Source organism: Acartia tonsa, chromosome 13 (assembly GCF_053477335.1).
Source record: "Acartia tonsa isolate MP-2025a chromosome 13, ASM5347733v1, whole genome shotgun sequence".
Taxonomy (NCBI): domain Eukaryota; kingdom Metazoa; phylum Arthropoda; class Copepoda; order Calanoida; family Acartiidae; genus Acartia; species Acartia tonsa.
In genome coordinates, this window is record NC_137272.1 from 10,986,316 (window position 1) to 11,002,125 (window position 15,810).

The following is a 15,810-nucleotide window of genomic DNA, read 5'->3' on the forward strand; positions in this document are numbered from 1 at the left end:
CCGCGGAAAGCCGTTTATAATACGATGCGAGAAATAACTATTCTCGTATTCATTCGAATCCGGTGGATAGGAACCGGTTCTCATCCATACGAAAAAACTATGTCTAGCATCGTATTATATCCAGCTTTCTACGAATATAGAAATGTACAATCATAAGATTAAAACTAGTTTTTTTAGCCGGTGACTTCGTCACCTCGGGGCTAAAAAACTAGTTTTAATCTCATAATTGTACATTCTATATCCGCGGAAAGCCGTTTATAATACGATGCGAGAAATAACTATTCTCGTATTCATTCGAATCCGGTGGATAGGAACCGGTTGTCTATGTCTAGCATCGTATTATATCCAGTTTTCTACGAATATAGAAATGTACAATCATAAGATTAAAACCAGTTTTTTTAGCCGGTGCCTCCGGCACCTCGGGGCTAAAAAAAATAGTTTTAACCTTATAATTGTACACTCTATATCCGCGGAAAGCCGTTTATAATACGATACGAGAAATAACTATTAAATTTTTAGTGGCGAAGCTACTCTAAAAATTACTCTAGCTGTCCGTCCGTCATCAACTAGACATTCGATGTTGTATACTTAAAATATATGTCTATTTTATAAATTCTGTACTCGAAAGTGCAGACATAATAGCCTAAAACCGTGCCAAGATATTAATGTAAAAATAAAATACCTTTTAATCCATCTATTTTCCTAAAAAGGAAAAACTAATCGGTTTAGTTAATATCAAAATCCAAATTCTTCAAGTAATAAATCACGAAACCTTTTAATTATGAAAACCTTAAAACCATAATTGCTAATTATATAGTTTAGAGTCGGCTTTAGACAACGGCATTTGTACTGTCCATGGCTAAAGAGTAGTTTCGGTACTAAAAAATATCTAATAACTTAAATTGCCTATCTATATATACACAAACTAAAATTAGTACTTTGAAAATAGAATAAAACCATTGAAAACCTATTAAACATAGTTATAAAAATAGCCGCTAGAGTTCTCAAATGAAACTTTTAAATTTAAATATTATCTAAGAGATAGAAATATTCCCCAATGATCGTTTATTATTTGCAATCTCTGACATAAGTATTTTTTGTTGTGGCAGATTAAAGGTCGTTAAAAAAAATTAACATAGTCAGTCAATTACGTAAAGTTTTCATACCAAAATTGATTCTTACTTTCACAGTCATAATTAGTTTCTACCCAACCATGCTGGTAAAGCACATTTTTGAGAGAGTCAACCAGCTCTCTATTTTACGGACAATACAATGGACAATGCCTCATGCCATGATAAACAAAATGACCCCACCTATATTTATATATTTTCGAAGTTTAAAACATTTTTTTTTTTATTTAGACACGTCAAATAAGCTGCGCAAACTCTGTTTGTCCGTTACGATCTCGATAAACCCTGGATCTACGGAGTTTCAGGCTTTTAAGACGGTTTTATGCTATTTCTGCCCTATTTTAACCACTATAAATACAGATACCCTATATGATAGAGGCGAAGCTGCTATTGTAAGTGGTTGTGAGGTGGGGGGAGAGAGGGGGATTTTGGTGTTACGGAAGTGGGGCACGGAAAAGGGGAAGGAGTTAAAACAGGTAAAAACCTAAACTGCTTTAAACCTAATAGCCCGCTCTTTAAAAAAACATATTTTTTTTGTACTATCAAATAAAACTTTTTTATTAAAATAATACAATAGTAAATATCAATATTGAAACACGCTAGGGTCTATTTATTCGAATAAAATGATGCAAAAACGAATCTAAAACTACCCCAGAACAAATTTAAAGCTTCCTTAAATGGGCATTTCAATCGGTTCATTGATAGGCGAAATCTTAACGAACAAACTAAAAAACCCTATTGTTTTATATAGTAGGATTATGTATATTAAAATACAGAAAATCGTATAAATGTATATTGTAACACTTTATAAAAATGAGAAAATAAGAAATCTAGTTTTAAGAACCGGGCATGCATATGCCTAACTACGCCCAACCTAAGTTACAATTTACAAGCAGACCAACTAGTTATAGTGAGATTTTATAAACAAAATTCAGTTCATAGATTTTTCATTACAGTTTTGAAGATTTTTTATTTTAATTATAATAGTTTTTTGTTTCATGTATGGCTTCGAAACCAGTTAATATCCGCTGGATTCGAACAGATTATAGGCCCTGGTGAAAAATTGTGTATCATATCGTATTATAGACAATTTTCCACGAAAAATAAAATAAAAACCCTAAGATGACCCCTGTTTTATTAAGAGAGAAGGAGAAAGAGAGAGAGAGACAGTATTAAGAAGTTTTTAAAAATGATTAAATTGATTAAATGTTACAGACAAAAATGAAGATTTTTCTGTTGTTATCGGTTTTCTGTGCAATTGGATATGTAAGTTTTACTTTAGATGAAAAGCTCCTCTATTATTAATAAATTCTGTATGCTAGGTCGTGTTAATTACAGCAAAAAAATCCCCTACTTACACAGGGAAAGGGATATTGAACTGTTGATTGAACTGGTACCCAAAGTTTTATAAATACGTTTTTTATTCATTGCCATAAAAGCTTTTGATAGATTTTGATAATTTGATTAGCTGGTTCTAAGCAAGAATTGTTCTTACTTTCCAACCAATACTATCAATTTTCTGGAGGGGTAATTTTGTTTATCTATATATCCTATACATCTCTATAAATTTTTGTTTCTCTCTAACTCTCTTTCTATATTGCCCTTTTTATCTTTCTGACGAAGCCCAATCTGGATTACTTTTGAGTCACTTTTGATTCCTGTGACGTCATATAGATTTGGGGACAGAAAAAGGGAAGGGGGGGGGGAGAAAATCTCTTCAAAGGAGATGGAAGAAATGGGATTTACTTACTATAATAGGCTGAGTTGATTAGACAAAAAAATCATTAATAAAGATGCAATGAGTAAAAACTGCAATATTTTCTATGCTATTTGTAAATCTATTTTAGCTTTTTATTGTTGCTTTTTCATAGATAAATTAATTTGTATTATTTTTCATGAAGCAAATAAGTTATTAAACATTATATTTTTAAAAAACATTTTTATTCTTTTTTTCAAAGCATTCAAAAAATTTATTTGAAACCTAAGTTGTCGATTATTAAAAATTTTCTACGATCGACTTTTATAATTTATATGACGTCACAGGAATGAAAAGTGACATAAAAGTAATACAGATTGGGCTTCGTCATCCTTTTTTCTCTCTATCTTTCTTATATTTATATTTTTCTTTCTATCTTTCTTTCTCTCTATATTTTTTTTCTATCTATATTTCTCTCTATATTTTTTTTCTATCCATATAACATTTCTCTCTTTTTTTTCTATATTTTTTTATATTCTATCTACATACATTTCTATCTATATTTCTCTCTTTTTACCATTCCTTTCTAGTGTGTAGATATCCCCAACAACCCTGAGGAGGACCTTCCCTTCCAGTCCCTGTATCAGCCCCAACCTCCCCCCAAAATACCCGTCAAGGTTGGAGAAAGAAGTAAGTATTTAACCTAAATTTATCTATCTATTTATCTATCTATCTATCTATCTATCTATCTATCTATCTATCTATCTATCTATCTATCTATCTATCTATCTATCTATCTATCTATCTATCTATCTATCTATCTATCTATCTATCTATCTATCTATCTATCTATCTATCTATCTATCTATCTATCTATCTATCTATCTATCTATCTATCTATCTATCTATCTATCTATCTATCTATCTATCTATCTATCTATCTATCTATCTATCTATCTATCTATCTATCTATCTATCTATCTATCTATCTATCTATCTATCTATCTATCTATCTATCTATCTATCTATCTATCTATCTATCTATCTATCTATCTATCTATCTATCTATCTATCTATCTATCTATCTATCTATCTATCTATCTATCTATCTATCTATCTATCTATCTATCTATCTATCTATCTATCTATCTATCTATCTATCTATCTATCTATCTATCTATCTATCTATCTATCTATCTATCTATCTATCTATCTATCTATCTATCTATCTATCTATCTATCTATCTATCTATCTATCTATCTATCTATCTATCTATCTATCTATCTATCTATCTATCTATCTATCTATCTATCTATCTATCTATCTATCTATCTATCTATCTATCTATCTATCTATCTATCTATCTATCTATCTATCTATCTATCTATCTATCTATCTATCTATCTATCTATCTATCTATCTATCTATCTATCTATCTATCTATCTATCTATCTATCTATCTATCTATCTATCTATCTATCTATCTATCTATCTATATATCTATCTATCTATATATCTCTCTATTTAGGATGTGATAACTCGTATAATGGAGGAGTACTACCCTGCCTGCTGAGACCTTGGCTACCTGATTTCAGCTACTCTACCACAGGTGATAAACACAGAAATATAAAGGGATAAGACAATTGACGAGAATCTGATATACATCACAGATAGAGAGGGTACAATTATGGACTGTTTACTACACTAGTTCCTAAAGTTTTGATAACGTTTTCTCATTCATTAACTCATAAAAAGACAGAACTTATAGAACAGACAGACTAAAGTACAGACAGAAATATTGAAAATGTACTGATATAAATACAGAAAATTAAACAGATAGACAAAAACCTCCCAGCTTAAACAAATAATACCTAAAATATATTTTAGAAGCCTATAATGGAGAATATAGAAGGAAGAAAAGGAGTGGTATTTATTTTTTGAGAGGATCAAGAAAATTAATATAGTAAAGAAACCAAAAGAAACAAAAATCTTCCAATTTAAAGCAGCTTTACAAATTGAATATTTAGTTTTGTATTAGTTTATGTAAATATGTTATATACACTATTAATATAAAATAAAATAATTTTAGTAATTTACCGTTTTTTTAAAGAAGTGTAATATTGTAAATTGTGTAACACTTATTGTTAAATTTTTTTATACAAAATTTTTTTTTTCTGTTTGATGGAGTGAAATCCTGTTTACAGATTATCAATAATTAAAATTAATTTAAAAATCTTACCTATTACCTAATTAGGTCGAGATTCTCTTTCGATTTCAAGTGATCATCTAGAGAACCAGAGGCCATTATCCACTTGGATGCAAAAATCTAACGCCCAGTGGTGGATATTAGGTTAAGTAACAACCAACAGACAATCAACCCTTTGATTCCACGACTTTTGTCTGAGAAGTAATGGTAATAAGTTGCGCCTCTTTATGGTATAAAGCATTCCCCCTACTTTCACTATTTATGTCAAGCACCTGACAAAGTAGCTGTTGGAACCATTTGTAGTGTCTTTCGATATGACGCGGTGCTAAGTCGAGAAATGAACCTTTCACCTCCCCGACGACGAGCAGATGCGCTACGTGTTGAGCTACAGTTGCGGGTATGTTGGAGGGACAGCTTTTAATATGTATTAGGGCTGAATTTTGATTTTTCAATACAAACTACCATATTTGGTCTGTAATATTATAGCTCATTTATAAGACTCCCAATATCTAAATATAACAAGGATGGCAACATCCATAAAAGCGAAGCACTGAAACGGTAGGACAAACGGACATTAACACTTGTATAGTGTCAGAACTAAATAATCAGAATATAAATGTATGAGTCTATATTAATTGTAAATAAATTTGTTGAAACATTGCTTGATGCAGGATAATGATGAAGGACATACTTACATTTTTAGGACTTAATTATTGAGTTGCTTCGCTTATAATATTGTACTTTGTTGTCCCAGGAATCAGTATACCAAAAATCAGATCAATCGGATAATTAGATCATATAAAAATTTGTTGTTAAACAAGCGAAAAAATCAACATGTTGAAAATGGACGTACAGACATTCTGGTAACGATTATAGAGTTGCTACGCTTTCTAAATTGTACCTATCTACTACAGGGATCACCATACAAAGTTTTAAATCGATACGACAATTCTAACATGCCTAAATTAACGAAAAAAGCTATCCGTTACAGACGGACGTACGGACGGACCGACACTAATTATAGAAAAGCTTCGCTTTTAAAAACCTCTGTATGACATAACAACTGAACATCTGCTTTATAATTCAATTTTTATCTTGTTGTTACACAAGATAAAACAATATATTTTTTTTACTGAGGTGATGGACAGGGATCTAAAGGGATAAGACAATGAACGATAAATTGATGTACATCCTAAACGAAGATACACAAAACTAACACTTCTGCAAATTACAAGTAGTGGTTGAAAAAATTTGATACTCAACTAAATTTACCAACCAATCATAATTCGACAAAAGTCCCCCAACGAATAAAAAACTTTGGGGACTAGAGTAATAAACAGCAGATTGTCCCCTCTCTGTCTCTGGGTGATAGACTATGTATCCAATAATGTATCTGAATTGAAATGGTAATGAAAGCTATCAGTGAAATGATGCGATTACTATACATCTATACATAACTTTATTTATTTACAAGTTTGTTAGTAGCGGAGCTACCCTATGATTCAATCTGTCTTTTTGTCCGTCGGTCGGTTGCTATTCCAGATAAAGTTCTATTTTTTTCGTATAGAGATTCTCTACATATACCAATAAGCTCACAGTTTAACATCCCATGCAAAAGGTGTCATGATTCTTTTGGATATTGTCATCCTTGTTTACTTGATAATTGAGTTCTATAAGGATTTGGTTCATTGCTCTGATAATCAAAGAATATTATTTACTTCTATTATTAGAATGATTATTGTGTTTGAGACTGTATAGAAAGATATACCTACCTCATAATCAAATAAGAACAAGGATGACAACATCCATAAAAGCGAAGCTCTAAAATGGTAGGACAAACTAACATTAACACCTGTAGAGTGTCAAAACTGAATAATCAGAGTATAAAAGTTGAAACAAAATTGTAAGTAATTTGTTGAAAAACCACCTCATCATTAAAATAAATGTGAATAGTTATATCTTAGAGAGATTTATGGGAAAGTCACATTTGTTTATCATTTATCTTTACCTTGAATCATCATATACTTGTTTATAAACTAGTTTGTTGGTATACTTAATACATTCATTTTATTGCTTTAACATTTATTTTTCTAATACAAAACAAGAAAAAAAAAGAATGTGTTTGATAACAATTTTTGGACGGTTTCCTTCATATTGCATGTTGATCAATAACGAACTTTTTAAAGAAAAATGTATCTTAGTTGAAATTTTTTTAGATTAGGTTAAGTAACAGGACGATTGTCCCCCAGGGAAAGGGACCCCGGCTTCGTAGGGGCCAAGATTAAATTTTGAGTAAATGAAATATAAGGGTAATTAATTTTCATAAAATTGCTTAAAATCTGAGAGTCTCATACACTTTATATCAAAGTTCTTGCAAATATCAACATAAAGAATTTTACAGAAAATTTGTACTGTCTTCCTTTAATAGCTTAGTAGCGAACAGTACACCACATAATTTTGAAATACATTTAAATTAAAGATGGAGATGGGGAATGGGACTTCCATTTGTTGTTTTATTCCTCTAAATAGACTTAGTTATAATGGCTTTTTTTGGGAGGAGGGGCGGGTTAGTACGTAGGCACTTGGAGGAAAAGCCCCAAAATTCGTCCTAATAAATATTTCTTTATGTAACCAGACAGATAAAAATTACTCTTCTTACTCGCCCCAGTTTTGTTGGGGTGTACATCAACTTCCGCTGATTGTATGGGTCACATAGGGAGGAATATATAATGCACAATATCTCATTCGTTTGTTTTAAACTTTGGGTACTTTAATTGGATTGTAATTGGTTGGTTCCAAACTGTGACTAAATTTTAATATCGTAATTTGTTATTTTCAGAAGGGGTAATGTTGTTTATCCCTAATTGGGGATGAACAACATTTTATCGTTCATCCCAGTTGCCCAAGTTTTTGTTGGATGTGGTGTACATGCCCTTAGTGATTCGTATTCGCAAAAAATCAAAGTGAAAGGGTAGTTTATGCTGTTATAATACTTTAGGATTTGAATGATTTGTTATGTATTTGCGGCTACGCTACTAGCCTCTATAAGGCTCTAAGGTTAGGGAAATAGCTTAAAACCACCATAGATATCTATAAAAATTCACTATCCAATTCTGACTAGTTTTTTCAGAGATCTTTATCTGCAGACAAAAAAATCTTACTACTTTATATCATAGGATGATTTTTTAAGGAAATTTTGTGCAAGGTTTGAAGAAAATAGTACATTATAAAAACAGAATATTATAATTAACTTATTAAGAACTTAGAATTAAATAGTGCAGCCATAGTATGTACTAAAACATTCATCAATTTTTAAAAGCGAAGCTTTTCTATAATTATGGATCGTCCGTCTGGAACAGTGAGCTGTTTTCGTTAATTTAGGCATGTTTTAATTGTCCTAAGATTTCAAACTTTGCATGGTGATTCCTGTAGTAGTTGGGTATGATTTAGAAATTGTAGCAACTCTATTATCATTAACATAATGAACGTACGTCCTTTTTAAACATGTTGATTTTTTGTTCTTTAGTAACATATTTTTATGTGATAGAATTACCCGGTTGATATGGTTTTTGGAATCCTAGGACGACAAAGTACAATGTTATACGCGTAGCAAAAATCAGTAATATTACTTGAAGCAGTAATAAACTGTATTTTGCAATTTTGTGACAAATTTTAATTTAAATGCAAATAATGTCTCATTTACTGATTTACTCAAGGATCTTAAGGAATAAGACAATGGACGATGTACACCTCCAAATATAATAAACAAAATTACTCCTCTTTAATTGTCGTTATACAATTTTGACACATAAGATAACAGTTCTAAAAGTTTATAAGCCATCTAATGAGAGGATGTTATTTAAAACTTTGGGAACCATTATGATTTAAAGTCCAATGTCCCCTTCCTGAAGTTACTATCATCTTCAACCAAAGAATTAGGAGACATTTGACTAAAAATTACACTGGTACCCAACGTTTTTCTAATGCGTTAGCTTATTAGTTGGTTCGAAAACTTTTTAGACTTTTTTTGAACTCTAATTTTTTAGTTCTCAATAAGAAGTGTCCAATTTTTTCAATCAATTTTATATATCATCATTGGGGAAGTTGAATATCAATTTATTGTTTATTGTCTTATCCCTTAGGATCCCTATTTTCATCTTCTAAAATTATTATTTATTATTACTGCATTACGTATGGACAAAGTCCTCCTTGATTACTAGTACTTTGTAGTAAAGGTGCGATGCTTCGCATATAATCTTGTATATTAAGAGCATTAATCAGTAAGATTAGGATTAATTATATAGTTATACATATATCGGTTAGACCCATGAATAGATTTCTGTAATAAGCATTATCCTCTATTATTTTTTATTTTGAAAATTTGAACACTTGTAGAGCGTCAGAAATAGAATTTATAAAATCTAAATAAACGGCTCTCTAATAAAAATAAATCGTATCTAATTGGCACAAGTATCATCATCTAAAGTTTTAATTCGAAAGGGAAATTCTAACATGCACAAACCAACGAAAAAAACAAAGCGTTATGTACAGACTGACGCACGTATGGGCGTACAAACCCTAATTAAAGAAAAGCTTCACTTTTAAGAAGTACAATTCTTCGCTCTCTCTTAGAACACAGTAATCTATTTGTGTATCTCACTGTATGATTTAGACAAGATTACTATAAGATGATTATTTGATGAATGCTGTTTCTATAGCTTTTTAGTGTTCGATGCTGAACATCACTCTAACTCAATAACCTATCAATTACCTCATAAGTGCGAGGATACTGTCCATAACACTCTAAAGTCAGGTCCAACAAACCAGGATAACTAAGGAGAGCAAAATCTCTCAACAGGGGTATAAGGTTAAGTAACACCCATCAGACAACCAACATAGCAGCAGTATGAACCATTTTACGTATTTAGTAATGACACGATGTTAAATCAATATTCGAACCTATCACCTATCACCCGACGACGAGCGGATGCGCTCTTTGTTAAACCATGGTCACGGGTCATTGTAACGCAAACTTTACCTAGCTTTATAACAGACAAAAATGAGTTAAACTACTTGCTAGTAACCTTGTTTCTTTTGTCGTATTATAAAACACTAACTACAACGTCCTCTAGAGGCATCTAGAAGCACTTGAGTTCGAAGGGGGGGGGGGGGGATTTAAAAAAAATTTCCTCCCGCAACATTTTTTTAGCTTTAGTAGTTTTCATTTCAGAAACAGTGAATTCTTCACAAAAAAACTTTTGTAAAGTACTGAATGACAGACGGTTATATAAGCAGGCACCTCTGCTTAAAAACGAACTGTAATTATCCTAAATAAATCAACTATAAAACCTTCTAGGTTGAATATTATTACTAGTATTAACAGACAATCGATATCATTCTTTAACTAAACAGAGCTATTCTTTAATGCTTATGTCTGCATGTTGGTCAGTCTTTCTGTAACGCCAAAATAAGTAGAAAATGAACAAAATCACAGGGAGATAGGGAACATCGGGGTGTTTATAACATTAGTCCTTAAAGCTTTATATTAACGTTTACATTCGTTGGCTTAAGAACTTTGGGGACTATCATTGCAATTTGATTGGTAGATTTATTAGGTTGAGTGTCCATGCGTTTCAACCACTAATTGTAATCCTCACAAAGGGTAGTTTTGTGAATGTATAGAAATTTATTGGCCATTTCTTATCCCTTTAGATCCCTGACAAAATCGAGCTTTGCTATTTTTAATACAATCACATTTATATGGCTTTAAACCTTTTTAAAATTGTATGGAGCCTTTGACATTATTTACCTGACCTTATCGTATTTTGAATTGTCTTTTAACTTTAGGATACGCTTCCGGGGAGGGAAAGAACGTTGGACTATAAATTACATCAGGGAAAAGGGAATGCGATTCTGAAAAACAATTCCAAATGTAAATTTCCCCACAACCCCCTTTTCCTCCCACTTCTTACCCACCCCTCTTCAATTACATAAAAAATATACTTTCACCTTACATTTATAGGTTTCGTGATTTTTTTTAGAATTGATTGTTAGAATAGCTATCCCTGAAATTACACTATTACAAAGATTTATAACAACGATATCTTATTCGTTATGGGTACTTTTATTAAATTTAGATTGGTTGCTTTCAAACAAGTAATATACAAACTTTTCACCAATTAAATTTAACCAAAAGAAGGGGTAAATTTCTTTATCATCATTATCTTCCATTGTTTTATCCCTGGTAGTTTCAGAATTTTCTGCAATTTTTTTCTCAAAATTTTTTCTTTTAACTTTATGCACAAAAATATAATGGCAATATTTCCAGTTAGTTTTAATTTTACAATTTTTCTTGGAGTTTTTTCCTCTTTTTATTGGAATAGGTTTTGCATTTGTGTTTTTTAGAGCTACGAATCCCTCTCTCTTTTTTTATCTAATGAATAAGGTATAAAAAATATTAAAAGCAATTATGACAACATCCATAAAAGTGAAGCTTTGAAACTGTAAGACACACGATCTTTAACACTTGCAGAGTGTCAGAAATGAATTAGCAGAATATAAATGTAAACGTCTAAACAAAAGTAAATTTGTTGCAACTGCTTGAGTACTTTTTAAGGACATACTATGTTTAAGTTTATGTCAAAACTAGCAATGATCAAATTTCATTAATAATTTTGAACTAAAGAAAAGATGATTTATTGGGGATCGCTTGTACATCAATTTGTCGCCCATTGGCTTATCCCTTTTAGATCCCTGGGGTAAGGGTTCAAAATTCAATAATGGTATGGGAGAGAGTCAAATATTTACTTTTCCCCCCTAAATTTGACTAAGAAACCTTAAAAGCTTAAGTACTTAATGTTTAGATGTACATAAGGACAGATTGACGTAAGGAAAACCCCTAATAAAATATAAGCTGTACTACTAAAAATAATCTTCTATTTGTATTTTGAAAAATCTCGCAACCTCGTAAATTTAATTTCATTACAATATTTACAAAAATCTCCCTTTTACTTAATAATAAGTCAAAAAACTTAAATTAATACTAAAACTTTTCTGTAAGCAATTTTTACGGAATGTTTACTAAATTCAGGAAAGTGTAAAAAATTAAGGCTATAAAGTTGTAATATAATTTCATTATATTGATTTTTGTAATGTCGATTCCTAGAACGAATAGGATCAGTATTATAAGCAAAGCACCTCCATAATCACGTCTAAAACGATAAATATATTCATATTATGAATTGTTTTAGGATGATGTCATTTTTTTATTTATTAGATAAGCCATATCTAAACAGAGAAAAAGGGGTCAATGGGCTGTTATTATACTAGTCCCTAAAGTTTTATAATAACGATTTCGTATTCGTTGGCTCAACAACTTGGGGACGTTTAGTGAATGTTTGATTAAGTTAAGCGCACCTTAATCAGTCGGGGGGGGGGGGGCTCTTTATCTTTCAAACACAGAAAATGAGATAGGAAAAACCCGATTGGGGGGGAGGGGCGTTCAACGCCCTCCCCGCCCCGACCGTTAAAGGTTAAGATTGAAGTATATCAAATTTTGAGTGCTTTTCCTCAAAGTGTCCTATGAGCACTGAAAATTCCCCCTTATTTGAAATATATTGAAAATAAGGAAGGGAGTTTTTTTTCCATTGTATAATCCCTGCAAAGGAACTCAAGCCTGCGGGGCTACCCAGTACACAATATAACCTATCCTAAAACTAGGGGAGGGGACTAGGGAGGTCAGTACTCATAAGTCGCTTTCAGGGAAACTACCAAAATTTTGGAAGTTGTTGCTAGTGCCAAAAAATGAGCATTTTATCATTATAACCGTCTTTATAACCTTTTTAGAACAGGAACTTATTTCAATATTTTTAATTAAAAGACTAAGTTTGGTCATAAGGTTATAGAATGCTTCGCTTTTAACCTAATACTTAATTTTTTTATGAATCAATATTACGAAAATTAATTGAATAGGATAATTGTAACATACAAAACATTTTGTTGTCAAAGTACCTTCAAAGTAGATTACACATTAATATTTCAAGTTTGAGATAGATAAGACAATTTTTCTAACAAGCCTTTATTAACAACTAGCGGCTACGCCCCTAGAGGCCTCTAGGAGCACTTGAGGAGGGGAGAGTCGAATTTGATAACCAAATTTCTTATTTTAGATTTTAAAAGAAAAAGTAAAAAAATAAAATTTTTGGAGGGGCGAAAAAAATTTTTTTTTGGGGGGGAGGGGGTGCCCATCCCTAATTTTTAATTTTAGTTAAAAAATAAAAAATAAAAAAATTCAGGGGGGGGATTTTTCATTTTTTGGGGGGGTTGGGGGTGTCCCACCCCCGAAGAAAATAGTTATAAACCTTCCAGGGACCTATGAGAAGCTACCTTGTTAAGGAGAACCCGATCGGTTCAGTGGTTAGCGAGATCCTTCGGTACAAACAAACACACAAACACACAAACATACAAACACACAGACACACATCCTGTTACTTTAGTATAAGGATAAGTGCATAAGTGTATGTTATGGATGTACAAATGGGCGTAGCGGGACAAAGTGTCTCAAAAATCAACCATGTGACGTCATAAAAATGAGGGAGATGAGAGGGGAAGTGGGAAAGAGAACCTCTAAAAAGAGATGGATAATCATTTTTATGACGTCACATGGCTGATTTTTTGAGACACATTGTCCCGCTACTAATTTCCCGCTAATTTTAGAAAAGTTTTGCATTTAAAAACATTGACTGAATAATTGTTCTTATTCCTGTTAACTATGTCTACAAGTAGCGATAACTGACACAGCAAATTTGTAGACGAAAATAAATTTTGGATCTACTGCAGTTCACGGTAAAATATTGCTGGTAACGCAATTTTCCAAAAATCTATGAATTTTAAAGGCTGCTAGCTGCCAAACGGCTGAACGTACAGATCATGCCCGCACACTGTTTCAAGCGGCATAAGAAGGCCTACAAATAATCTGGAATAGTCATAAATCAATAATGCATAATTATCTCGCAGTGCAGAGAAATGCGCGAAATAGCTTTCCCTGTGCATCATTGGATCTTGGCTATTCCAGATTATTTGTAGGCCTTCTTATGCTACTTAAAATGGTGTGAGGGTATGATCTTTACGTTCAGCCGTTTGGCAGCTAGCAGCCTTTAAAATTCATAGATTTTTGGAAAATTGCATTACCAGCAATATTTTACCGTGAACTGCAGTAGATCCTAAATTTTTAATCAATCTTTTTGGGCAAATACAAACTGATTTTATGATCTTACAGGAAAGTATCAAATAATTTAGATTGGTTAACATAAATCTTAAATAGGCTACTGGGCCTAAAATTTATATTAACACGTTTTTTCATTTGTTGACTCATAAACTTTTGGACTTTTGGTGCTTTTATTAAATCGTGATAGGTTTTTTAAGCAATAATAACTTTAATATATAGAAGGGGTAATTTTGTTCATCATATTTAGTGATGTACATATATATTATTTCGCAGCCGGCTGTAAAAAACACTTTCAAAGCCGAAAAAAGATAAAAATATATGTTGACAGCTCTAGACCCCTTTTTACTAAAAATAAACTCCTAAAACCCTTTTTTCTTCCAAAATTAACCCCTACCTAAAAAACTCAGAATATATGTAATTTGGCTTCAAGTTCTATTTATCAATTTAATACTTAAGATAAATATTTTAATACGGAAAAAAATCACTAAACTTTCCAAATTGAAAATCAACTTAGAAAGATAGATAGATAGATAGATAGATAGATAGAAAGATAGATAGATAGATAGATAGATAGATAGATAGATAGATAGATAGATAGATAGATAGATAGATAGATAGATAGATAGATAGATAGATAGATAGATAGATAGATAGATAGATAGATAGATAGATAGATAGATTTAGATTTAGATTTAGATTTAGATAACACAAAGTTTGCTAGATTAATGCAATTGAATAACGTATATAGATTTAGTTTGTATGGCTACTATTTAAATAAAACCCAACACAGTAGAGTTGGTGTGCTACATTTCGAACCCAGTATTAGTGTCGGACTGATTATGACGTAACAAAAAAAATTAGCCAATGAGAGGCCACTATGAATTTTACCATTGGTCAATAATGTCCTCTCATTGGCTAATTTTTTTTGTTACGTCATAATCAGTCCGACACTATTACTGGGTTCCTACATTTCCTAAAAAATGGGTTTTTGAATATTTAAATGATGGGTAGATATTTCAGGGATAGAAAGGACATTGGAATGTAAACTTCGCTGGTACTTAAAGCTTTCTAACTACTTTATCTTATTTGTTGACTAAAAAACTTTGGTTACTTTTCTTGAATTTTTATTTATTTGTTTCAAATTTTTCAACAATTGATGTAGAGATGGGGTAATTTAAATTTAAATTTATCGTTATTGAGAATGTTGTTTATAAATACATCCTTCAATATATTATCCCTTAAGGTCCAAGATATGTTTAATAGTTATTTCTCGCATCGTATTATTAACAGCTTTCCGCGGATATAGAATTTACAATTATAAGATTAAAACCAGTTTTTTTTAGCCCCGAGGTGCCGAAGGCACGGGCTATAAAAACTGGTTTTAATCTTATGATTGTACATTTTTATAATCGCAGGATGAGAACCGGTTCCTATCCACCGGATTCGATGAACATGGGAAACTTATTTATAACCCTCCGTTCCCTTTCAACTTTAAAGTGCTCCCTTTTTAAAAGCGAAGCTTTTCTACAATTAGGGTCGGTCCGTACGTAC

At 31.6% G+C, this 15,810-nt stretch overlaps 2 protein-coding genes across 2 annotated transcripts in view; one reads left to right on the top strand and one right to left on the bottom strand.

Annotated features, from left to right (window-relative positions):
* LOC145303806 (furin-like protease kpc-1) overlaps positions 1 to 15,810 on the bottom strand; it is a 308,581-nt gene that overhangs the window by 71,097 nt on the left and 221,674 nt on the right. The window lies entirely within an intron of this gene.
* Positions 2,302 to 4,919, top strand: LOC145304579 (uncharacterized). Its single transcript, XM_080146496.1, has 4 exons — positions 2,302 to 2,396; positions 3,417 to 3,516; positions 4,356 to 4,436; positions 4,715 to 4,919. The coding sequence occupies exons 1-4, from the start codon at positions 2,337 to 2,339 to the stop codon at positions 4,789 to 4,791; spliced, it is 318 nt and encodes a 105-aa protein (XP_080002622.1). The 5' UTR covers positions 2,302 to 2,336; the 3' UTR covers positions 4,792 to 4,919.

What these genes read in the sequence shown, in the direction of transcription:
- LOC145304579 (XM_080146496.1), top strand. Translation starts at nt 2,337, where the DNA reads ATGTTACAGACAAAAATGAAGATTTTTCTGTTGTTATCGGTTTTCTGT. An exon ending in CGTCAAGGTTGGAGAAAGAA is followed by an intron (nt 3,517 to 4,355) that starts GTAAGTATTTAA and finishes CTCTCTATTTAG; the next exon opens with GATGTGATAACTCGTATAAT. An exon ending in TTTCAGCTACTCTACCACAG is followed by an intron (nt 4,437 to 4,714) that starts GTGATAAACACA and finishes AATATATTTTAG; the next exon opens with AAGCCTATAATGGAGAATAT.